Consider the following 25,660-nt stretch of genomic DNA (forward strand, 5'->3'; position numbering starts at 1 on the left):
AATGATATAATGTGAATATATATGAATGCTCTTTACAGGGTTAGACTAATGGGATAGACCATGGGATTTCTACAGTAAGATCACTATAGAATGAATATGGAAAGCAAAGGTATTTGTAAAATTGAGTTTTACTATAGTCGTATCAAAATAAGTCTGCATTTGTCCTGAAAGCTTTAGGTGGCCTTTGGGTTTGGAAAGATCATTGGAAGAGTTAAGTCACTCACAAAGCTGCCTAAGAACATGCCAAGAAACAGCTACTCTAATGACAACCTTTTTTCAGAATAATTTTCTTATACAGGTGTTCAGATGCTTGAGACTAATATTTGCAGTTGCTTTGAGGATTTAAGCTGTTGCTTGTAGCTGAGTTATTCCATGTGCAGATCATTTCCCCAATGTTCTGGCTAAACGAGATAAGACTTGTTCAAAGAAGAGACCATCTTAATAACTGAGCATGTGTCGTGATGTATATACCAATCATGGAAACTAATTAGTTCTTCCTGCCCTCATTTTTTCAAAGAAAGAGCAAGACATGAAAAATCTTATTGCAACTATCTAAAACCATGTTTCCAAGTTCTGTGCCTTTCCTGGTAGTACAGAAGAACCAATTCAGTATGATTGTCTAAGGAAAGGGGCCCAAATGAACCCCTTTCTTTCTCGCCTGCTAACTGGGCAAAGAGGCACCTTTTACCGTGGTGATTCTCTTTATTTAGCAGGGGGAGAGTAACTTGCCCTATCCACCCACAGCACAGTACTTCCAGTGACTGTTGCTGGTGTGTGTCTTATGTTTCTTTTTAGAATGTGAACCCTTTGGGGACAGGGAGCCATCTTATTTGTTATTTCTCTTTGTAAACCGCCCTGAGCCATTTTTGGAAGGGCGGTATAGAAATCAAATTATTATTATTATTATCTATATATATAATTCTCCTGGGTGTGCCCAGGAGAAATGCGTCCCGGCAGCCCAGCTGATTGGCTGGGCTGCAGGGGGCGCCTGATAGGCTGGCAGCACACCCAGGAGAATTCGCTTGCTGGGCGGCTGCGGAGGCAAGGCGGCGGGCCCAGGGCCGCGGCGGTGGAGCCCAGCGAGGCGGTGGGCCCAGCAAGGTGGCGGCGGCCCCGGCCGTGAGGCGGGGCGAGGCGGCGGGCCCAGAGCGATGGCGGCGGGCCAGGCCGTGGTGGCGGGGCCCAGCGAGTGGCGGGGCAAGGCGGCGGGGCCCAGCAAGGCGGCGGGGCCGGGCCCGGCCGCAGAAGCAAGGCGGCGGGACTGGCCGGGCCGCGGAGGCAAGGCGGCGGGCCTGATGGCGGCACTCTGGGGCCGGCCGCGGCATCGGCGGCAGCACTCTGGGGCTGGCCAGGCCCGCTGGCGGCGGCGGCCGCACTCTGCCCCGCCGGAGACGGGGGGCGGGAGGAGAGAGAGAGGTAGCCTGGCCTGGCCGGGCCTGGCCGCGGAAGCGAGGCGGCGGGACTGGCCGGGCCCGGCCGCGGAGGCGAGGCGGCGGCGGCCACACGGGTCAGCTAGTTATTATTATTACATACACATCTAGACAGATACCGATGCTTAGGGACTCACGCCACATCAACTGGAGAAGTGAAATTCCCCATACATTTCAAAATTCTGAGTGTGACACACAATAGACTTAGTTTGTCATTCCTTCTTCCCATAGAAACTTCAAGACTGTAGTTCCGTTAAGGGTTAACTAGCTGGGTGACTCTGGGCCAGTCACTTCTCTCTCAGCCTAACCTATTTCACAGGGTTGTTGTGAGGAGAAGCCTAAGTATGTAGTAAACCGCTCTGGGCTCCTTGGAGGAAGAGCAGGATATAAAATGTTAAAAACAAATAAATAAATAAAATTAAATTAGGGTGGGCTAGGGCAGGGGTTCCCATTTTGCATTCCCAGATGTTGGGCTTCAGTTGTTCTTGGACCCAGTTGCTGTTGGATGTTTTTTGCCACAATGGACTAACACAGCTGTGGGAAAAGGAAAGAGCAGTGGTTCCCAATATTGAGTTCCCAACTTCCATAATCCCCAGCCACAAGAATCTCTGGTTCCCAAGATTGGGAATCCATGGGCATGGGGATTATGGATTTACAACCTGGCTCGAGGTTGAGCCGGTTAGCCATCAAACTGGTCTGCCTTGAGGACTCGCCCTCAAGCCAGACCAGGCCCAGTTCGGCTCAACCTCAAGCCAACGCGCCCCGCCCCCCCCGGCTTGGGGCTGGTTTGTGGGTTCTAAACTTTTTTTTTTTTTTTTAAAAAAAATCTTTTTTTACTCACTGCCCTGGCGCTGCAGGTCCAGCAGCCTTGGGTGGGTGTGTGTGTTCTGGCATTAGTCTCCCTCTCCTCCCGGCCTCCTCCCACTCTTGAAAGGACAGTTTCAGCCAATTTTCAGGCAGTTTGGGCCCTTTTCCTGGTGGCACGCCCATTTTGGAGGCTGCTGCACATGCGCCCTGGCCATTTGCATGGCCTGGGTCATGACAAATGGCCAGGGAGAATGTGCTGCGGCCTCCAAAATGGCTGCCACCACCAGGAAAAGAGCCTGAATGGCCGAAAATGGGCTGAAACAACCCTTGTAGGACCAAGAGGAGGTCGGAGGGCGGGGAGAGTGAGACTAAGGAGCCACACCAGCACCTCCCAAGGCTGCTGGACCCGCAGCACTGCAGTGTCACAGCGGTGAGTAATTTTTTAAAAAAAGTTGAGAACACCTGAACTAGTGTGAATTCAGGCCGAGGTGGGGGTGGGTTGGGGGGTTGGTGCCACAAAACTGAACATGCCCGGGTCAGTTCGAGTCCAGTTTGGACTCAAATTGAACTGGGCAAATCAGTTTTGTGCACACCCCTACTGGAGTTCTGACAGCACTCTCTCCACACTGGAACTCCCAGGATAGGACTGGTATAAAACATAGATAAGTTTATAGTGTAGATAGGTGCCTGCCTGCTACATCTCTCTCCAGTGCTGGAGGATGGCACTTTGTCCCCATCCCCCCCCCCCCGCTCTGCAAGTGGCAATTATGACATCACCTGTGGTTTCTCTGTTATGATGCACTCATTGTCTCCTTGGTGTTGGCTGAAGCTCAAACCAGGCTCAGTGGTGTGGAGGATGCAGGGGAAGAAGCAGCATCTATCTCACGAGGGAAGCTTGGTTCTCCTCCTCCTATCTGAAGAACAGATGGGACAGTCATGGCAAAGCCATGTATATATTTCTGTTCTAGAACAAGAATTTGTAATGGCTGGAGGTGATTAAAGCCAAGTGACCCAGCAGATGAGGCAAGTATTTCAGTATCTCTAGATGCCAAATTATTTCACTTCTTTTGTTTGGCTCTGTAAATAACCTTTGCCAAGGCTTAATTCTGTCATATGTCAGGGAAAAAGATACTGAGGAACCTAGCCAAGGCTAGGGCAAACTAGCCTGGGCTAGGCTGCTTGTGTAGAGCGCAGATCCCGGCACTCCTGCCCAGCTTAACGCTGCTCCCAAGCCTGGCTCTTAGCTGAGGTTAAGAGAGCAAGTGTTCCCTTCACCCGGCTCCCAGGATCTGTGGAGCCCAAGGAGACACAGAGACAGGCACCTAGAGAACCCATCTGATGGAGAAATCCCCCAAGGCACTATGCTCATTGCTCAGTGCCTTGTGGGATATCTGGAGGCTGGGAAAACAAGTTCTGGCCTTTGTTGATCCGCGCTGCTGCTGGCGATGCAAGTCATGTGGGTGCATGGCTCATATGCCTAAGCAACAAAATTCGATCATCTGAGGGGAAGAAAGGTTGAACCCTGCCTCCCCCATCACCCACCCACCTGCATGGTCATGTGAATAGCCCCACTATATTGCCAGGAAAGTATCTTCACGCTGGAAACAGACTAACTTGCAAGAAACTACAGGCAAATGGACAATAAAAGAAATGTCATTTTGGGAATCATCTCAAAAAGATTTAAAAAAACACAACGCATAGATTCCACCAAGTTTATGAAAATAAATGCATAACAAAAATTGTGAGGGGGGAAAAGGTAAGGAATCATGTAAAATAAGGAACATAATTTGTTGCTCTGTTTCAGAAAATGGGAAGCAAAAAACTTCAGATATTAAACCCGACCAACACAGAAGTAAGTGCTTTATTGCTAAAGAAAACAGCCATTTGGTTTCTTTCCTACAGAATGAGAGGCAACACCTTCACAATGTGCTTCATTAGCAGGAAATGGCCTGGCTTATCATGCATTGCTTTCAATCAGTTTAAGAAAGCAACAAACTCATAACAAAAAGTCCGATGACACATATCATTGCCCTGTTTCAGGAAGGAGGGAGTGTAAAAGATTACAGGAGGTAATCACCAATATGCAGGTAAGTCCTTAAGAGGCAAGTCTTTTCTTGCGAAAGAAAATGGCTGCTTGGTTCTTCTCTCACCCATTGGCCTTTTCAAACACAGAAGACTCGTTTAATGGCTAGTATTGATCTGACCATTTTGATTACTGTTTTGCAGATTGAAAGAAAATTTTCTAGTTTACAAGAAACTGTCATCTATCTGTTCTCTCAAAAGCAAAAGAGACACTTTCCCAAGGTAAGTAAAAATACACTTGTGCAAATAACTGATTAGGGGGTGGTCTTTATATGCAGAAAACAGCTTGCCTTGAAATGCATAAAGCAATTCATGGTTTCCCACAAGCCCAGCCATTCAGAAGTTATTAACATTTTTACTTTCTCATCGATTCTTTGGGGAAAATTGTTATTTAAGTTAGAAATTTGAGCATAGCTCCTTTAGTGGCAGTTTATGTTCATTGCACGTTTGCTCAAGTGCAGATCCACCCGTCCCTAGCCAGATGTTGTACTCTAGATATTCTCCATTGTATATAGTTTCATTGGTCAGGAGCCAAACTAATTTAGTTACTAAGCACCATGGAAATAAATGTGACCTGACTAACGTATGTCCTGGAGAGGTTTCGCTTGTAGCTATATTTTAATTATACCTCCCAGCCTCAATGCACTGGATCGCAGTGACTGATAATGTTGTAACGTAGCTCAAACGTTTCTGTGGACCAAGTGCAAATGCTATTTATTCAATTATTTAGATTTGCTGTACAAATCTATACCTGCTTTCTTAGAAATAAGAATCTGTGGGTTTTTTCAGATGTCATGCATTATCTCAGTTGAAGTCAAGCTCTATGTAACCTTCCTCAGCCCTGAGAACTCACACTTCCCCTACTATTCCCTGCTTGAGTACCTACTCCCTTTTTAGGTTAGGACATAGCAAGCTTGATTGCAAAGTCTGAACTCACCAATCTCGGCTTATTCTAACCTTTTGGTTCAAAGAACCTGAGATCTGAAACTAACTTCAACCCTCAGGTTCAGATCTCTGGTTCTCTGAAGCAAATAGGTGACCATAAGCCAAGGTTGGTTGATTTGGACTTTGCGATCAAGCTTTGCATATTATAACCTAGAAAGGCACTTGTGCGGGATGGGAGAGGGGAGTACATGCTTCTGGGACTGGGGGAGATCACACGGAGCTCAACTTTTCTGCATGACTTCTGAAGCCACCGAATATATTCAATGGGACTCATTAGTGTGTGGGGGGGATTTCCCTGTGCCATGGGCCCAGAGCAGATTGCTGCAATCTTACCCAGTACAACAGATGAATCATGATGTTCAAAAGACCCACAATTTAATGAATGAATGCAAAGAACTCAGAAAAACAAAATTCGTCAATTCTTCCAAATAGTTCTAGTGGACTTTATAGAATTCTATAAATTATGCATGTTTATAGGAATCTCTTCTATTGCATAATTTCAGTGCCAGGCATATCTACAAAAATACCATTTCATTATCAGTCACAAAAACCAAATCACTGTAGCATGAAGCACTAGGGTTCATCAAAGGTGTAGTACTTCTCAGCAGGAAGTTAGTCTCTCAGCAGATGTTGGCCATGTTGTTATTGCTAAGGCAGCTGGTCCCATTATGAAGCCCTGAAGGCAGCTGATAATGTCCTCTGTTCCACAGGGCAGTTCATCTTGACGTAAAGCTATGGAGGCAGTTGGTAATGTCTCTTCTGTGGGACAGTGTAGAGGCTTTGAAATAACACAGAAGGTGTTATTAAGTGCTATGTCTATGACTTCTTCAGGGAAAAAATGTTGACCAATCAATAGTCAACATGCTTCTCTGGAGGCCTTAATGGTTTCCCAACTTTTCCACTGCTCTGTGGACTGACTTGTAAAATGCAGTAGCAGTTTGGAGAAATGGGAATGTTAAGAGGAAAAGATGCAAAGATCCACAAGATGCACACTGTTAGGGCTGTTTCACACATTTGAAAATCATTCATGTTCAGTGATGAATATTCACCACAGCTGGGCATGAGGAAAAGCAGCCAGCTGGTGCTACATTGCTTGGGATATATATTTTTAGCCCTTGGTAAACATTTCCCCACACACTTCATTGTTCCCACACCAATGAAGACACGAGACATTGAAGTGGAAAAATACACCACAACATTATTGAATCCAGCAACCAGTTAAACACAACAGCAACAGGATTTGTTCTCCACCCTCATTACAGTCTAGGAACAATCAATAACGGAGCCTTAGGTGCAAATCCCTATCTTCGATCATGTTGGGTGATTACAACTTGGCTCAGAAAAGCATCACAGCCCTGAGGCCGATTGCTGTTCTTCTAGTTTGCTCTTATCCACCCACAGGACAGCATCAATGTATGGTTGTTGCTGTCTCCAGTGGCTGTTGCTGGTGTCTATCATGTTTCTTTTTTAGATTGTAAGCCCTTTGGGGATAGGGAGCCATCTAATCTAATCTAATCTAATCTAATCTAATCTAATCTAATCTAATCTAATCTAATCTAGGAAAAACCACTTTGGGGACATTATGCAAACATTAAAGAAGCAAAGCAATTTTAAAAACTCATATTCAGTAAAAAATTAAAATAATGCACCTTGAGATGTTTTCTTCTCTTCTCTTTGTGCATGCTAAAATAAAGGAAAATCCACCTCCAACTGGCAGGTCCACCACATCTTTGCTGAGAGCCCACATATTAGTAAGGCTAGACTCAGACATGTAGTGGCACCAGACCACTGACTCATCATTTGCAATGCATGCATGTTTGTGGATGCATGTATGTGTGTGCATGCATGTGTGGGGGTGCTAAAACTAACTGAGGAGGGAAAAGAAAGGGGATCCTATATACATATTGTACAAATATATTATATACAAGTATGCACACACAAAGAGCTATTTACACACCAACAAACCCACACCTAACTATCTACACAAACCAAAGTCTCCACGGAACTGCCACATATACATGTACAAAAATTAACACATCTACACAGAGTCCCGTGCACAGTGCAACCCCCCCCCCCCGGAGCCACCTAGCATCTATACCAGGGGATGTTCAGCATCATGGGTGGTGCCTGTGTGCTTGTGTGTGTCCAGTTGTGTTATGTCACAGCACTAGCAGCACGCTGCAACACAGCACGGCTTAGGAAAGAGGGCGGGAGGGTTAGGGTGAGCGGAAGCTGTTGCTGGGCAGGTGACCAACACCACAGGTCAATCATGGGCCAATCACTCGCCCAGCTCAAAATTCCAGCTTGGGGCGGCCGAGCAGGGAAAGGTTGACCTTCAGGAAGACCAATTGCTCAACTAAGCTAGGGTCCATACGGGAACGAACAGGTGTTACCGCATCGACAGCATGTGAAAACACCCACTTGCTCTGGACGCTAGAGATGCTGGAGGCATTTTGAGGGACCTCAAAGTGCCTCCAGACAATGCTTGTGGTGGCCTCCAATGTCCTGGATGCCGTCGTGGGATGCTTTGGTGACAGATGGCTACTGGCCACTCACTGCCACCCCCCACCCTGTGTGCCAGAAGGACCTGGCTGAGGAGGCACCTCCTCCACAGCAGCAGACCCTTCCTCAGAGTCTGTCTTGGCCCCAGAAGTCTCTGCCACGACTTGGGCAGCGGGGCCCCACTGAGTGGTGAAAGAAGCATGCAGGGTGGGGGAGAGAGGGACAGTCTTGCTGCACTCCCAGCTGTTGAGCACCTGCCCTCAATCAAAGACAGTCTCCCTGGCAGGAGAGCCCCCTGGACTGCCAGACTCCACGGGGCGGCATCTCTGGCAGTGCACCTGCAGGACCTGTTTCGGCAGCAGCAGGCTCTTCCAGGTAGGAGAACCTTCATGCCACCACCTCACCGAGGGCAAAGAATTGGGCAACAGGTACGTGTGGCACCCTGTACCATCTTCCTCCACCTCCCACACCAGCAGTTGGGCCACCCCTCCTTCCTCTGCCTGCCACCCTGCTCTGAGCCTTGCTCTGAACACTGTGCTCAGATATCTTGCCAGGGCTTAATTTAAAACAACAACAACACAAAACCCTAACCACCTAATTAAACCTTAAGTAACCTAAAATACCCACCCACACCGCCCAACAATAACACAATTTACAATAAAACAATGGGGACAACTAAGGGGACTGAAAAGAAAAAACACCTGCAAAAAATCCCACAGAAAAATACTTCCCCCAAAACCAACCCAGAGCCAGCAGCCAGCAAGGAGAAATTCCTAAAAAAGCAGAGTGGGTTTTAAAAAAAATAAATCCTATAAAAAGGACAAGAAACAAAGGGCAGCCAAGAACAGACTTGAGACAGAGACAGTCTCTAGCCAGCAGGCAGCAGTGCAGCTCTCTCTCAGTCCAGGCAGCAGACTCTCTGCAGAATGATTTTGCAAGGCCAGAGCTTGCCTTTAAACAGCAGTTGAATCTCCCTCCTTTGGCACTCCCTCTTGTCCCTACCCCCTGGCCAATAGGGTGCCAGTTCTCTATTACTGGCAGCACTGCAAAACCTACCAAAGGCCCAGACACATCTGGCCAATCAGGGAAGCAGGAGCGGCTAATCACTTAAAGTGACACAAGTATCACAAAATGGCCACCAGAACCTAAAATGGAGGCTGGAGTCTCCAAACTGGTTCAAATCGAACTGGGTTCAATTTGGTTATAGCTCAGACCGGCACTGCCATTTCAAAGGCAGGTTTGGTTTGATCTAGAATCTTCAAACCAAACTGGTTCAAATTCAAACCGCTTTGCACACCCCTAATTTCCAATATCAAAGGACTTGGGGGAAAAAACTAGTCTTGGATTCAGGTAAATACAGTATGTTACAAAAAGTTTATTAAAGCAGCAAATACAATCGCACCAATGATATCACAGCTAAGTAACCTCAGATAGCTGCCTAGGACAGCCTGTGGCCATGTATGGAAAACTATTTCTCTTCTAATTGACAGCTTGGTGCATAAGTTTCTACTTTTCAGAATCAAGATGGTTTGGAGGATGGGCAAAGGGCCCAGCCTAGTACTACACAAGCAGCAAGTCATGGGAGTGGAGCATGGTGCCTGTCCCCTCCAGGACAAGGAACTGAGATCTATGTAACTGAACGTGGAGGGGCTTGTTCTGAACTGCAAAAGCCACTTGCCATCCCTTTTAGGGTTACCCTCAGGGGGGTAGCTGTAACTGAGTGAACAGGTTCAAAGAACCCGGGGGCCCCCAGCTCCTGAGGACCCCCCAGATCCACCCCTCCCAGGGGTGCAGTAGGAGAGAGGAGGCCCATGTTCACCCCTCTCTCCAGTGGCTCCTCAGAGTGAGGGAGATAGATAGCGGTGGGGCCCTCAGGAGCTGGGGCCCCTGGGTTCTTTGAACCTGTTCACTCAGTTATAGCTACACCGCTGACCCCTCCCTATTTTCTTCATTATCTCCCTCACTCTGAGAGGCCACTGGGGAAAGGGGTGAACATGGGCCCTCTCTCCCCTAGCTACACTCCTGGGTTACCTTATGCCTAAATTTAAAGTCTATCCATCACAGAGTTATATGTTTATGTCCATTGATTTCAGTGAGCTTAAATGCGCCCAGCACTGTTCTGAGGACTGGGCGTGGGCTCTGGCCCAAAGGTCTGTGTGTACTCTCAAATGAGTGGTTGCCTGCATTGCACCCAGTACTGGGAACAAGCTGCATGTGCACACTGGCAGGCAGAAACAGAGCTGCTTGCAAGAATGAAATCTTTGAGGATGGTCTTGCATGCAGAGGGGCTTTGTATGAGCACTAGCAGCTCTTTCTGCATATGTAGGAGTCCCCTGAATTTGTGTAAGAGTCTCAGGAGCATTTCTAGTGCTATTCCCCACCCCACCCCACCCCACCCCACCCCCCAGTAATAGCCATCTATGTTATTTTCATAGACTAAGGTGCAGCAAAGGAACACACAATTCTATCACAGAGGTAGTTATAGTATCCTGCTCCAGACTGTGCCATTTCACACAAATCTGTACTCTGTTACTGCACAACCCATTCTTCACCTTATTGATAGCCACTGACCTCCCTTTTCCACGTATAGAAATAGGGCAATATCCATGGCCATATGGAAAAAATATCTCCTGTTCATTTGGCTTCCTTTGGAAAATGTCTGCTCTGGTTGGTTCTAACAGAACAGATCAACTAGTAGAAATGCCAGAGTATTTTCATGACCAAAGGGCCTATCCATACTTTATTACATAGTTTTCTTTTTTTAATTGACATTGATCAGATGTTGCTTTTTCAGTGAAAAACCAGAGTTAAGCAAAAAGGGAAGATTTGCTAGTTCAGCAAAGGACCGCTGTGGTAGATGTTTCACTCACTAGAAATATTGATATCTACATTTGTTTACTTTTCTGCTTCCATATCCTAGACACCCAGTCCAAGCAAAGTAAAGTCATAGGACTTAATACTGTGCTAAACATGTGCATTAGCCCCCCTCCCGCAACAGCTAAAATTATTAAATAACACTAGAATCTCTCTTAATCTTCCTTTGAAACAGTTGGAATTGGGTGGCAGCCTCATGTCTGTGCACAGATTATTTCAATCCCTCAGGGGTGGGGGATGGGGGGCTGAAGAGAGCCACTATAAGAAGTTAATACCCTTGGGAGAGTCTATTAGTTTTGCCTTGATGGATATGACAGAACTGCAGGACTCACATATTTTTAAGAAGATTGTGTGCATCCTAGATGGTACTAGCTGGTACCACCCATGGTCCATTTGAAATGACAGTCCTCAGTGTCACCCAGCTCATCAAATCTGGTTCTTAAGCTCTGACCACTTACTCAAAAGCACGGCTTGGAATGACAGTGGAGCAACTGTGAAGCAAATATTCAGAGGATTGGGACTGTATTTGTGCCAGATATGTTTATAGGAGAGAACTATTCTCAACTATTTTAAAGATTTCTGATGATAGCCTCCTTTTTTACTGTGTCTATTGGAATCAGACAGATTTGCATGATCTTTTTTGAATGTTCCAACAGAACAGAAGTGTTTTAAGATTATGAGCCCTTTTGGGACAGGGTGCCTTCTTTCTTTCTTATTTTTCTTATACAAACCACTTTGAGATCTTTTATTTATTTATGTTATATTTTTATTTTTACGTTATAGCCCACTCTTCCTTGAAGGAGCCCAGAGCGGTGTACATGGTTATGTTTATCCTCACAACAACCCTGTGAGGTAGGTTAGGCTGAGAGATACGTGACTGGCCCAGAGTCACCCAGTGAGTTTCATGGCTTGATGGGTATTTGAACTCAGGTCTCCCTGTTCCTAGTCCAGCTCTCTAACCACTACACCACACTGGCTCTTCTTTTGTTGAAAAGCAGTATATAAATGTGTCCAGCAGGGCCCCCCTTACCGGTTCCGAAGTTCCCTCGGCAGCAAAGGCCAGGGAGGCCCCAGGCGGGGCAGGCGGCCAGGCAGAGCAGCCCGATGAGCAGCCCAACCAAGACTCCCCAAAACCAAGGAGCCAGGCTAGAGGGGCCGGGGGAAGGGTGGGGGCGAGTGAGGGAGGAGGCAGCAGCAGACAGAGGCACAGCTGAGGGGGATAAGGGGGAGAGCAGCCTGATATGGCAGGGTGGAGGTCCAGTCAGTGGGGGGCGTGGGATGCATCAGTTGTCAGGAGGGATTTAAGGCAGGCCCGGCCAGTGATGAGGGCAGTTGGAGGGCTAGTGCTGGAAGCCTCTGGAGAGAGACTGCCACAGTGACCCCAAGGAGCCTGGAGGAGGAGGACTCGGTTGAATCAAACCCCCTCCCCTCAAAAACTCAGAGGCCCTGCATGGGGGAGGTGAGAGGGAGAAGAAAGACAAGAGAATGGCCGCGGAGAGACCAGGGTCGTGACAAAATATTTGTCGTAGTAATAGTAGTAGAAGTGCAACTGCATACATGTGCATCTGTTTTTAGTTGCTTTAGGCATGTGTGAAGCATCCCTGTGTCTGCAAGTGTGTAAGAGATCTACTTGTGACCCTTTTTAGTCTTCCTTATCAGCCGGTCTCAGCAATGATCTTCCAGTTTTTCCTTATACTTGTCATAGGACAATCCTCTATAGAGCCACGGTGTAATCCCGTGTCTCCCTGCCCGTGTCTTTCTCAGCCGTTCTGGGCATGCGCGGAGAGTGCATGCCCAGAACGTCCGAGAAAGATACGGCTGCAGAGACACGGCGGCCATGTTGGGGCTGGGAGGAGGAGAAGCGGCCGTCGCCAACGCAGGGAGGAGAGTGCGGGCGAGGCGGTGGTGGCGGCAGCGGCATCGGGGCGACTGGCCCCAATAGTGGCGGCCGCCGTGGTGGGAGTGTGGGCGAGGCGGCGGCAGCAGAGCCGCGGCCTCGGCAAGAGGTGGCCGTGGTGGGGCGACTGGCCTTGATGGCGGCGGACGCCGCGGCGGGGCGACTGGCCCCGATGGCGGCGGACGCCATGGCAAGGAGACTGGGCCCGATGGCGGCGGCCGCCACGCCAGGGAAACTGGGCCCGCTGGTGGCGGGGGCTGCGGCGGAAGGACTGGGCCCGCTGGTGGGGGCGGCCGGTCTACTAGCGCCCGTTAATCTAACGGGCTTAAAATTACTAGTCCTCTATAATAAAGAGCCACAGTGTAATCCCGTGTCTCCCTGCCTGTGTCTTTCTCGGCTGTTCTGGGCATGCGCGGAGCACATGCCCAGAACGTCCGAGAAAGATACGGCCGCAGAGACACGGCAGCCATGTTGGGGCCGGGAGGAGGAGAAGCGGCAGGCCAAGGAGAAGCGGCCGCCGCCAACGCAGAGAGGAGAGTGTGGGTGAGGCGGCGGCGGCAGTGGCAGCGGGGCGACTGGCCCTGATGGCAGCGGCCGCCGCGGCGGGAGTGTGGGCGAGGAGGCGGCGGCGGAGCCACAGCCTCGGCAAGAGGTGGCGGTGGCTGCGGCGGGGCGACTGGCCCTGATGGCGGCGGACGCCATGGCAAGGAGACTGGGCCTGATGGCGGCAGCCACCATGCCAGGGAGACTGGGCCCGCTGGCGGCGGGGGCCGCGGCGGAAGGACTGGGCCTGCTGGCGGGGGCGGTCTACTAGCACCTGTTAATCTAACAGGCTTAAAATTACTAGTCCTCTATAATAAAGAGCCACGGTGTAATCCCGTGTCTCCCTGCCCATGTCTTTTTTGGCTGTTCTGGGCATGCCCAGAACGTCCGAGAAAGATACGGCCGCAGAGACACGGTGGCCATGTTGGGGCTGGAAGGAGGAGAAGTGGCCGCCGCCAACAAAGGGAGGAGACTGTGGGCGAGGCGGCGGTGGCCGCAGCGGGGTGACTGGCCCCGATGGCGGCGGCAACCGCCACGGCAGGAGTGCGGGCGAGGCAGCGGCGGGGCAACTGGCCCCGATGGCGGCCGCCGCTGCGGCGGGAGTGTGGGCGAGGCGGCGGTGGCCATGGCGGGGCGACTGGCCCCAATGGCGGCGGCCGCCATGGCAAGGAGACTGGGCCCGATGGCGGCGGCCGCCACGCCAGGGAGACTGGGCCCACTGGCGGCAGGGGCCGCGGTGGAAGGACTGGGCCCGCTGGCGGTGGCGGGGGGCGGTCTACTAGCGCCCGTTAATCTAACGGGCTTAAAATTACTAGTAACTATTATTGTTGTAATGATTTTGCTCTTCTTCCAAAGAGCAGCCTGATATGCTCTTTGATATGATATGATATGATATGATATGATATGATATTATATGATATGATCATAGTTACTCCATCCTTTATCCTTACAACTCTTTGATGTAGGTGTAGCTGAGATACACTGGGGCCATTCACACAACTGGGTGGGTGGGGGAGCCAGTGGGTGTGGGGAAGGTGCATGAATCTTATCTTCCCCCAAGATGAGCCATGGAACATTGCTGGGAGAGCAAACCGTGCTCTCAGATGATCTGCTCCTACGCCAGGCAGCATGGTGCTCCAGAGGCCAGGATGATGCGTCCCGGTCTTTGGGTATACCATAATGCATCATGCGTTGAGCGCGGTGCATTGGGGGATTCCCCCAGAAGATGGGCTCTCTAAGCACCTGTCTCTGTATCTCCTCAGGCTAAATGCATCCTGAGGAGACACACAATCCCTGAGCCTGGGTTAATGATGTGCTGGCACCATGACCCCAGGGGAAAAGCCAGGCTAGGTGGTGCTGACCCGCCAGGGTCGGGCCCTAGCTGGTTAGGCTGTACGTGAGAACAGCCTGACTGGCTGACCCAAGGTTACCAGTAAGATTTTTCTTCAGTCTTCTCTCTGCTCAAAGTTAGTGCCAGTTGGTTGCCGATCACCACTAGAGGCGAATAGCAACAATGCTGGAGAGAAGGGGAGAGACCTGTTGCTGACTTAGGGAGTCCAGGAAGATGCCACTGCCAAAGGCATGCTCCATGCTATCTTCTGCAGGGTGCACCCCAGCAGCTGAGTCTGGCGGTGTGGAAAAACAGGGCAGTGACAGAAACAGCAGCAGGCTGAGAGGGCTTCCACTAGGGGTGGCAGGGCTCATTCCGCCACCCTAAAAAGGCCTCAAAGGCACTGCCTGAGGCACTTGCCCTAGCTTGCCTCATGGGGGAGCTGCTCCTGCCTAAGGTTTGAAGCATCGCAGAGGAGGAGGAGGGAGAGATGATCAACTGCTCTAAATGTGGTTACATTTCATGTGAGACTAAGGGCAGAAATGAAACTTCTGTCTCATCCATTTCCAAACCAATTAGAAGGTGCAGGATGCACTCACCTCACAGTTTCATCCTGTAGCAAAAAAATAATTTACAAACTATATTTGACCCAAAAGAAACACCACCCGATTCGCTACCTAACTCTCACTTAAGAGTTCTAGCTACTCTCTGAACCGGTTCTAGCAAGCAGTAGTGATTCTAATGTTGCCCACAGAATGTCCTGGGAGTCTGCAGTGCTCCCTCCCTGGTTTCTGTATTGGCAGCCCATTCATCATCTTGTGCCAAGGCCTAGCTGTTTGTTTGATCTATGTATGGCAGAAGGAGATTGTTGGCAGATGACAGCATATGACGTGTTGCACATCTAAATGAAATCTTGATTTGACTGAGTTATTCTGTCATTGCATAATGTTGCCCAAGCAGATATGGTATAAAATGCTGCGGGGAGGGGTGTGTGTCTCACAGGACTCCCAACAGCCAGGCTCCAGCGCTTTATCTCCTCTGCCACCCAGGCACTATGTCTGCCAATTGAGCTGCAGGCTGAACTGTGCTACCCAGAGGCAGTACCTATGCAGCATTATAAGCCTCACTAATGGATTTAGCAGACAGATGATCCAGGGAGCTCGTGCAGATTTCCCCATAAAGCCTCAGCCCTGACAACTGCCCTGCAATCTGAGCAACTCATCTCCTAGGAAGACAATCCGGCCAAACTGAGTGACTGCTTGCCACACTCTGCCACTGGAATCTGATAATTTCGTTTCTTGGACAGACTGTGCTGTACACCTCTGGCAGATGTCTGCTCCTTCCTGAGCTTGGGATTCTGACTCTGTTTGTACTTGGGACGTTAACCCATCAGTTTCCAGGGCAGATAAGAGTGGAGAGTTTTAGCTAAGAGGTGTAGGTAACAATTGATGTTTTATCATTTCTCTCCTAGGTCTATTCTATAGTAGCTCACTCAGTACCACTGTACAACCAGTTTCAACCAGTACAATTTTCAACCAGTTTCTTTACTTTGTTGGGTGGCATTATGGGAACAAGAATGTTTGATGCAAATGTATATAGTGGCTGACATTCAGAGCAACAGGATGCAGGAGGAGCTGAATCCTGGCAGCCAGAGACTGCTCTTAATGTAACTAGAGATTTCCCCAGCAGCACAGCGTGTGTGTGTGTGTGTGTGTGTGTGTGTGTGTGTGTGTGTGATTTTTGCCGATCTCCCCTGCCTCCAGAAGTGCTCTGTGGTTACTGTAACTATATCCCTGAGGGCAGCACAACCTTCAGGGTCATATTTCTGGAAGGCACAGAGCATTTCTGGAGGCATCATCAAAGGTCAATGAGAATAACTCTGCTGCTGTGAGGACACAGTCTCTCATTGGGGCTATTTTCACGACCGGGAGAAATCAGGCTAAGGGAGCCTAACCCAATTTCTCCTGGTCGTCTGCTGCCATGGGAGCTGCGCGGCTCCCAGCAGTAAACCACCCAAACCACACCTTCCTGTAAGCGAAATTAGCGGAGCGCTTAGTTGATCGTGTGCCGCTGCAGAGTGGCTCTGCACCATGACAACACACAAGGAGAACCCTGCTGAGAGGCTAAAACAAGCTTCCTGGTCTCCAGGATCTCCCCAGGATACCCTATGCACTCGCCCAAGGCTTGGAGGCTGTTCATGTTTGGGGAGCCCGCTCTCTCTGCACAAGCCCTCTTGGTGCTTCACAAGGTTGTGTGAAGTGCCTTATTGTGTCTTTGATTGATCACTCCGAATGTCAGCCAGTTAACCTTCTAATTGCCAGATAATCTCATGGATCTGATGCTAATTTTGTAGGCTTTGTGGTGCCCAAGGACTCATTGTTTTTGCTGCAACAGACTGACATGGCAACACTTCTGGAAATTTTAGCTGTGTAGCTGTATTCATTCAGCAAACTCAGCAAATGCCTTGTAATTCTGCTGTATGCCAAATACAAATATTTCTCTTGTCAACTTAAATTCTATTGTTCAAGATGTTCTTAGCAAGTCATTCTATCAATTCTTAAAATTTTCAACTACCCTGATGAATTTTATTAGCTTAATTGAAAATCAGAACTTCCCATAGTGATTACTAAGCAAGAGGGAAAGTAAGTGTGTTAGTATCCTAATGAGTATTATACAAACCCAATTAGTATAATACTCAGATACTAGCATTAATATAAATAACCAGGTTAGTATTAGTACCAGTGCATTATCAATGTAATGATAAAGAATGTTGCTCTTTGATTGCTCCTTATATGAATGGCTTAAATCACAATTCTCTCTAACAGAAATGGCCAAAGGGTGCAATGCTAAATCAAACAATAATGGTGATAAAGAGCATCCCTGGTGGGTACTTAGCTTCATATTAAATGGAGCAGATAAATTGCCATTAATTCTGATTGTAGATGTTAGTCTAAATGGAACAATTTAAAACAGTTAATAAACACTTGTCCAAAAACTTTTCCATTGCAAAGAATAAATAATGTCCCAGATCTCAATCAGAAGTTTTCTTTTGAAGTGGTAAATTGTCCCTTTCTGTCCCTGGACACTGCAATAATATCAACAAGTTGCCTGATATTTTCTATTTCCTGTCTTCCCGTTACAGAGCCTACCTGACTTGGATACAAAACAATTGTAAGTTCTCTTTGCAATTAAGTTTTACCTTAGTGAATGTTTTAATAGCCATGTTCATAAGTGCAATAGGCACTTTGCCTGATTTGGGGAATTCTAATATTAATGCAACCCTTACAGCAAACTTCAAGGGTCTGTTCATAGGACCATTGGCCATATAGTACCAAAGGGAAGAGATCTTGAAGATTGTGTACATCTCAGCTCCCAGCTTTCTGAGAGTTTGAGATTACAAGTGTAAGGCTAAATGCTGCATGTGGCAGTGGAAACAACAATTAGCTAGCTTTAAACTGGAAGCTGAAACATATAGGTGTCTTTTGTGCCTACCATGTCTTGAAATGGTCATGAAGGTATCACCTCAGCCAAGCATAATGGTGCCAAAATCCCTGCAGCATTTATTTTGCCAATGTAAGCTAACCTAAAGTGACTACTGATAACTGCTATGACAGAATTCAAGATTGCTAATTTTACCATGCCCTAATTAATAGTCTTGGAAACAATGTTGCTGTATCAGTGATCATATTCCTCAGCAAAATGCCTCTAAATTTGGGGGAGCAGAAAGAAAAAGGGAGAGAGAGATGCAGCCTTCCTAGATAGAAGGCCCCATGCTGAGGAACTGTGTTTGTAGAGGCAGGGCAAAGTGAGATAATGCAGCAGATGGAGACAATATATCCCAATTCCCAGACTGTCTTGGACATCTGGTCCTCCTAGGAAAGGATATTGCAACAGCTGTTTTTTGTTGGTGAGATAGGATTGTGCACCCAAGTTGAAGATTTTATTAACAAACCCATATTGCTCATTATTGCAATAATGGACATGGATGGCTCAAAAAACCTCTAGTACCAAATGACCTTGTCCTGGTTCTATTTAATCTGCCATGAGAAGGCGCTAGTCTTAAAAACGTTTTTGAACCATATTGTTGGGGGGAATCAAGTCAATGTTTTTAATTTCTGCCCTGTGCATTAATTTCTGCCCTGTGCATTTCTGTATTTAGGCTTCCTTCTTCCCTTCAGAATACTTGTAATGTCCTGACCACTAGTATTTTGTGATTTGCATTGGCATGAGGGGAGACCTGCCAGCAAAAGCCAGTGTATATAGCACACAGAGACCATTCCAGGAGAGAATACCAGGAAACCACTGCCTTCCCTCTTTGTGAGGCCTTGCAGCAAGCCAGCTCCAAATACTAGCAGGCTTGCTTGAGGACATTTTTCCTGCTGGGAAAAATTAATATGCCTATTAGCACACATCCCTTTACACTGGGTGAATTCTGGAATAGCAAGTTGACCATGATCCACAGTTGCTCCCAGGTATACACTTTTGCTCCTCTGTCAGGAAAGCTGCTTAGGATTTATGGAGGACTTGCTGCAGATGAAGCTAAAGGACTGATTATTCTAATGCAAGAAGCACTTGATTTGTGCTGAAGCCTCTCAGTTGTAATATACTTTGGTGGTGTGGTCTTCTTCTTCTTCTTCTTCTTCTTCTTCTTCTTCTTCTTCTTCTTCTTCTTCTTGAAAATCCCTCAAGCTACCATTCTGCGGAACTGAACTGCCCTGGGTGTTTGGATTTTTTGGATAATCGGGGCTGTTGTATCCAGTGTCTGACTCACCTCCAGTCCTCTATGATACCTATTATTAATGGAGTTCAACTTCTTCTCATTATAGAAGTTCACGCTCCTTATTCATTGTGCTGCCTGGAACATAGGAAGCTGCCTTATTCTGAGTCAGACCATTGGTCTATTGTCTTCATAGACTGGCAGGGGCTTCTCCATGGTTGCAGGCAGGAGTCTCTCCCAGCCCCATCTTGGAGTTGCCAGGGATGGGGGGAACTTGGAACCTTCTGTATGCAGAACAACATGCTGAATGCCATGGTTTTCCAGGAACATCATGGTTCCTGGTGTTCCTGGAACACCATGCTGGAGTAGGAGAATACTGCTAACCTTCCACATAGGAAACTGTCTCATATGGAGTCAGACCACTGGTCCATCTAGGTCAGTATTGTCTATACTGTGTGGCTTCTGGGGCCTGCAAGCTTAAAAGCAAGGAGGCTTGCCTCGAAGCAAGTGGGAAGGTAACAGGGGGAGCAGGGCCATTCCATCTGCCTTGCTGGGACTCACCATCTAGCCCCTTTGCCTCCTGTGGACATTCCAGCTCAGACGGAGTGCAGCCTGCTTGTCGGCGGCCAAGTTCCAGCTAGCTGGTTGCCAGCCTCCCAGATTGCTGAAGATTTCTGAAGTTCCACCACGTGCTGCCTGTCCTGGGAGCTGCTTGTGAGGGGAGTGGCTTCTGGGGCATGCAAGCTTAAAAGCAAGGAGGCTTGCCATAGGTGTAGCAGTTGGCGTGGCCGTGAGGCTGCCTGTAGGCGGCCGCCGAAGCCAGCCACCAAAGGGGGCCAGCCTTTGGGGCCGGGCCTTCGGGGGTGGGACTGAGGGCTGGGGGGTTGGGTCGGGTCAGGCCTCTTGCAGACATGTGTTTGGGCTCTCTTGAGTGGGATGGTGCTGGGGGTGTGCCTAGCACTTCAGGGTCAGATATTACTGTAGTCGTGGGGAATAGAAGAATTGGCACTGGCAGCGCAGCTGGCCATTACAGGGGAAGGGAAATCAGTAATTTAGTAACTGTTTCCACTTCCAACTCTTTGGCCTCGGGGAGCAGCTCCAATGACCCACAGAATCTGGCCTTGCTCCTCTGCAATGCCAGGTCAGTTCAGAGTAAGGCCGAAATTGTCCACAATTTAATTGTTGATGAGGGAGCTGACCTGGCATGTATAACCGAGACCTGGTTGGGGGAGGCGAGTGGTCCAGTGTGGGCTCAGCTTCTCCCACCAGGTTACTCTGTCATGGAGCAGGCCAGGGGAAGTGGGAGGGGGCGTGGAGTGGCTGTGGTCCATAAGAATACAATTTCCCTTGCCAGGGCCCCTGTGAGACAGCTGACCTATATTGAGTGCACATTTTTGAGACTGGGAACTAGGGATAGATTGGGGATTCTGTTGGTGTACCGTCCACCCCGCTGCCCAACTGACTCCCTACCTGAGCTGATGGAGCTGGTCGCGGAGTTGGTGTTCGAGTCTCCTAGACTTTTGGTGCTGGGGGACTTCAATATCCACTTTGGGGCTGGCTTGTCTGGTGAGGCTCAGGAGTTCATAGCGGCCATGACAACTATGGGCCTATCCTAATTAGTTTCTGAATCAACTCATGTTGCCGGCCATGCACTCAATTTGGTTTGGATCAGGGGGGTGTTCTGTGGGTGGGGGATCCAGTGGTTTCCCCATTGTCATGGATAGACCACTACCTGGTTAAGGTTGGTCTCACAGCTGCAATCCACCCCTGCAGGGGTGGTGGACCTATTAGGATGGTCCGTCCAAAAAGGCTGCTGGACCCAGTGGGATTTCAAAAGGCCTTGGAGGATTTTGACATTGGTGCGGCCGGTGATTCTGTCGATGCCCTGGTAGGAACCTGGAACAGGGAACTCAACAGGGCAGTAGACACGATTGCTCCTAAGCGTCCCTTCCAACCTGCTGCAAAAATGGCCCCTTGGTATACTGAGGAGCTGTGGGGCTGAAGTGGTTGGGTAGGTGACTAGAGCGCAAGTGGAGGAGAACTCGGTTCGAATCTGACAGGATTCAGCATGTGACCCATTTGAAGGCTTATGCGGTGGCATTGCGCGTAGCGAAAAAGATATTCTGGTCTGCGTGCATTGCAGCTGCAGGTTCACGCTCGGCGGAGCTATCCCGGGTTGTTAGGAGTTTGGTTTCTGCTCCTTCTACTTCCAATCAGTCCTCGGAGTTGCTCTGCTGTGATGCCTTTAATGGTTTCTTTGCGAATAAGATCTTCTGTATTCGGGCTGACTTGGACTCCACTATTTCTGCAAGGTCTATGGAGGAGGTGTCCAGCAATCCCTCTTGCAGTATTAGATTGGATCAGTTTCAATCTGTGATTCCTGAGGATGTGGACAAGCTGCTTGGGGCGGTGCGGCCTCCCACCTGTTCTCTGGATCCTTGCCCGACTTGGCTGCTTCTATCTAGCAGGGAGATTGTTGGAGGTGACCTAGTTAATATCATAAATGCATCGCTGAGGGAGGGTAGGGTGCCCCCCTGCCTGAAGGAGGCAATGGTTAGACCACTCTTAAAGAAGCCTTCCCTGGACCCCTTAGTGATGGACAGTTACAGGCCAATCTCCAATCTCCCTTGGTTGGGCAAGGTGATTGAGAGGGTGGTGGCCGACCAGCTCCAGGCAGTCTTGGAGGAAACTGATTATCTAGATCCATTTCAAACTGGCTTTAGAGTTGGCTATGGGGTTGAGACAGCCTTGGTCGGCCTGTTGGATGACCTTTACCGGGGAATCGACAGAGGGAGTGTGACTCTGCTGGTTCTTCTGGATCTCTCGGCGGCGTTCGATACCATCGACCATGGTATCCTTCTGGATCACCTGGGGGAGTTGGGGATAGGGGGCACTGCTTAGCAGTGGTTCCGTTCCTATCTCTCAGGTAGATTCCAGATGGTGGAGCTTGGTGACAGTTGCTCCTCAAAACAGGAGCTGTTATATGGAGTCCCTCAGGGCTCCATTCTGTCACCAATGCTTTTAAACATCTACATGAAACCGCTGGGTGAGGTCATCAGGAGGTTTGGTGCTGGGTGTTATCAGTATGCTGATGACACCCAAATCTACTTCTCCTTTTCATCTTCAGGAAATGGCACTCATTCTCTAAATGCCTGCCTACAGGCAGTAATGGGCTGGATGAGGGATAACAAATTGAAGCTGAATCCAAGCAAGACGGAGGTGCCCATTGTGGGGGCTCAGAATCTGAGGGGTGAGTTAGATCTTCCTGTGCTGGATGGGGTCACACTTCCCCAGAAGGAGCAGGTGTGCAGCTTGGAAGTACTCCTGGACCCAGGCTTCAACCTGGTATCTCAGGTGAAGGCCATGGCCAGGAGTGCTTTCTATCAGCTCCGGCTGATTCGACAGCTGCGCCCATTCCTCAAAGAGGATGACCTCAAAACAGTGGTGCATCAGCTGGTAACCTCCCAGCTTGACTATTGCGATGCGCTCTACGTGGGGCTGCCTTTGTACGTAGTCTGGAAATTCAGAATGTGGCAGCCAGATTGGTCTCTGGGGCAACCCGGAGAGACCATATGATGCCTGTTTAGAAACAGTTACACTGGCTGCCGATATGTTTCTGGGCAAAATACAAAGTGATGGTTATTACCTTTAAAGCCCTGAACGGCTTGGGTCCGAGATATCTTAGAGAGCACCTTCTTTTACATGATCCCCACCACACGTTAATGTCATCTGGGGAGGTCTGTCTCCAGTTACCACCGGTTTGTTTGGCAGAGAAGGCGGGCCTTTTCTGTAGCTGCTCCTGCACTGTGTAATGCACTCCCAGCAGAAAATCATAATCTTAATTCTTTACTGACCTTCAAGAGAGCCCTTAAAACCCATCTGTTTGGCCTGGCCTTTCAGGGTTTTTAATTAGTTTTAATTGTTTTAATGTTAACCTGGTTTTCAGGGTTTTAATTGTTTTGATAGTTTAATTGTTTTTTAAGATGTTTTTAAATTGGTGTTTATATTTGTATTTCTGTTTTAATTGTTTTTAATGATTTCTGTTTTTTAATTGTAAACTGCCCTGAGCCAGCTCGGAAGGGCGGTATAAAAATCAAATAAATAAATAAATAATAATAAATATACTGACTGGCAGCAGTTCTCCATGGATCCAGATGGGTATTTCCTAGTCCTGCCTGGAGATGCCAGGGATTGAAACTGGGACTTTCTGCATTCAGAGCAGACGCTCTTCCACTGAAGAGCACTGCTATGGGAGGAGAGCTGGTCTATGGGTGGAGAGCTGGTCTTGGGGTAGCATGCATGAATTGTCCCCTTTCCTAAACAGGATCCACCCTGGTTTTCATTCAAATGGGAGACATGTGTGTGCACTGCAAGATATTCCCCTTAGTGGGTAGGGTCGCTCTGGGAAGAGCTTCTGCATGCTTGTGTGCAGAAGGTTCAAAGTTCCCTCCCTGGCATCTCCAAGATAGGGCTGGGAGAAACTGCTGCCTACAACTTTGGAGAGGCTGCTGCCAGTCTGTGTAGACAATACTGAGCTAGATAGACCAATGGTCTGACTCAGTATACGCCAGCTTCTTATGTTCCTTTGTCCTTCCCCCAAACAGGCAGGGCTGTACTTACAAGGGGTGAGAGAAACAAATGTCCCTGGGCCCACTTGTCTGGGTGACAGATTGCTCTTTGGTCAACCCCTTGCATCTCTCTGAAGGAGGTGTGGGAGAGGGCAGGGGCTCATCTTCCCTTTTTGTCCCAGGCCCACTCCAGCCCTTGCTAGAAGGTGGGAATTTTATGGATTCAAGCCTGATGACTGTCATGCATGTCTGTTAGGTACTCCTTCACTTCAGAGTTGTAATAGCCACACAAGTATGTACAACAGGCAAAGCCTATAGACCAGTCTACTAAAGGGTAGATCTACCTTGATCCCTTTTACCTCAATGTGCAACTATTTGCTTTAGAAAAGCGATGTTCTTTTCTAGGTTATGTTCTAGGTTGAAACTTTTTACAGATTCAGTTTCTTGGAAGTACTGCAGTATACTCTGAACTTTGGCTAATGAACTCTTATTGCATAGCTGCTGGCCTTTTTGAGAAGATGCTTTGGTTTACTCTCTTCATTTGCATAGTGATACAGTGATTCCTGCTAATTTGCATAATGAAGTGTTTACAAAGGCAGCCACATTTTACAGACAAAAAGACCTTGCACAAATGTGCCAATCTTAAGCGGGCTCTACTGAATTTCTAGAATATGGTCCACAAGCGCCATGTTAGCAGATTCAAAAGACATGCAGATTCAAAAGACTGTGCTATCATTGGATTAGATCACTGTTAATGAGAAATGGCTGGGTGCGTGAATCTACCCTGAAATAAAAGACAGTACACAACAGTGAAGCAATGTATGAGGCAAATGATAGGCAAATGATGCAATAGGCATCATAGGTAAATGATGCAAAAATACTGGCTGAAGGGGCATTGCTAAGTACTTATGAGATCTAGGGCCCAGACTCACAGGACCTGACTCAGGCTCCCCACTCCCATTTTGATAATTAAACTTTTCCATGCTCTCCAAAGGAATCCAACACTCTCCGCCAGTTTTTAAAGACTTTAATTACCAATATAGCCTTTGTCATATCCAGCATGTTTTGGCCAAAGGCATTATTAGAGCCCTGTTAGGACTAGGTCCTTGGCCCACATTACTTGCTCTATTTCCAAATTCCACTCCCCTTTGCAATTATTTCTTGTGATGGCCTTGCCACTATGAAATTTGGGGTAGGGGTGGGTTTGCTGTTCATTAGTATTTCAGCCCTCTATCTTTTTGTGACTGCTTTGCCACTACACAATTTTTTAAATAGAGGGTTTGGGGCGGGGGGTTAACTGTACTTTTGTGGGGTAACCCACCTCCTTCTCCTGATCTGTTGCCACTGCACCCTCCATTGAACTCAGCAATTGTAGGTTATTGCTGAACCCAAGGTTTGTCTGGAAGCTGGGTTGCTTCTGGGCATGATGGCTGCTTGCCAGCCCTTCCATTGAGCTGGTCAGCTGTGGTGCAGCTGTGTGCGAGGTCAAGGGTCCAGCCCTCAGCACAACTGTCTTCCCCTGGAAGGAACAGGGAGTGGAAGAGGAAATGGGGAGCAGATGCTTGGCTCCACCCCTCCCTTTTGTCTTTACAAGGAGTGGGGAGAACTGTAGGCTTGGTGGAGGAAGTGGGGAGTACCTGCTCCAGTCCAGAGCTGCCCCCTTGCCACTGCCTCCTGCTTCATCCAAACAAAATTGGTGGAGGGGTGTGGGACACAGGCAGGCAGGCAAGAGGTTTGAGGCTTCTAGCCAAACATTGGGGGAATGGCCCTGTGTGCCCAGTGCTAGCAATGCCAGTGCTGGGTTGCCAGCCAGACAGCTGGGTTATTTTGCCTAGTGTCTTAGCCTAATAGTTTCTATGATTGCTAAGCACTAGTCTTCACTTCTCTTCATGATATTAATTTTGTTGGAGATGGAGTTCCTTTTGCACCAACTATCCTAATGACTACTCGGGCATTGGGAGCAGA

The 25,660-nt window shown here is 48.5% G+C and overlaps 1 protein-coding gene and 1 long non-coding RNA gene across 24 annotated transcripts in view; one reads left to right on the forward strand and one right to left on the reverse strand.

Annotated features, from left to right (window-relative positions):
* LOC128322743 (diacylglycerol kinase kappa-like) overlaps positions 1–25,660 on the forward strand; it is a 69,274-nt gene that overhangs the window by 13,279 nt on the left and 30,335 nt on the right. For 9 of the 22 annotated variants that reach the window (XM_053244616.1, XM_053244636.1, XM_053244627.1 and 6 more), the window contains exons 3-4: positions 4,464–4,541; positions 17,553–17,581. Coding sequence is in view for 3 of the 22 variants with exons in the window: in XM_053244636.1 (XP_053100611.1) it covers positions 4,464–4,541; positions 17,553–17,581 (107 nt within the window). In the remaining 19 variants the exon portion in view is untranslated. Of the gene's footprint in view, positions 1–4,061; positions 4,090–4,463; positions 4,542–8,875; positions 9,117–11,383; positions 11,493–11,809; positions 12,100–13,850; positions 16,077–17,552; positions 17,582–25,660 lie in introns of those variants that run through there. The other 13 variants (XM_053244633.1, XM_053244618.1, XM_053244629.1 and 10 more) reach the window with 8 other exon arrangements.
* On the reverse strand, positions 111–11,943 carry LOC128322747 (uncharacterized). Of its 2 annotated transcripts, none has more exons than XR_008305941.1 (3): positions 11,671–11,943; positions 3,015–3,151; positions 111–401 (listed from the first exon to the last, which is right to left on the reverse strand). It is a non-coding gene; the product is annotated as an uncharacterized LOC128322747 (long non-coding RNA). The 2 variants fall into 2 exon arrangements; XR_008305942.1 differs by lacking the exon at positions 11,671–11,943 and adding an exon at positions 6,914–8,365.

This window comes from Hemicordylus capensis, chromosome 4 (assembly GCF_027244095.1).
Source record: "Hemicordylus capensis ecotype Gifberg chromosome 4, rHemCap1.1.pri, whole genome shotgun sequence".
NCBI classification, from domain to species: Eukaryota; Metazoa; Chordata; class Lepidosauria; order Squamata; family Cordylidae; genus Hemicordylus; species Hemicordylus capensis.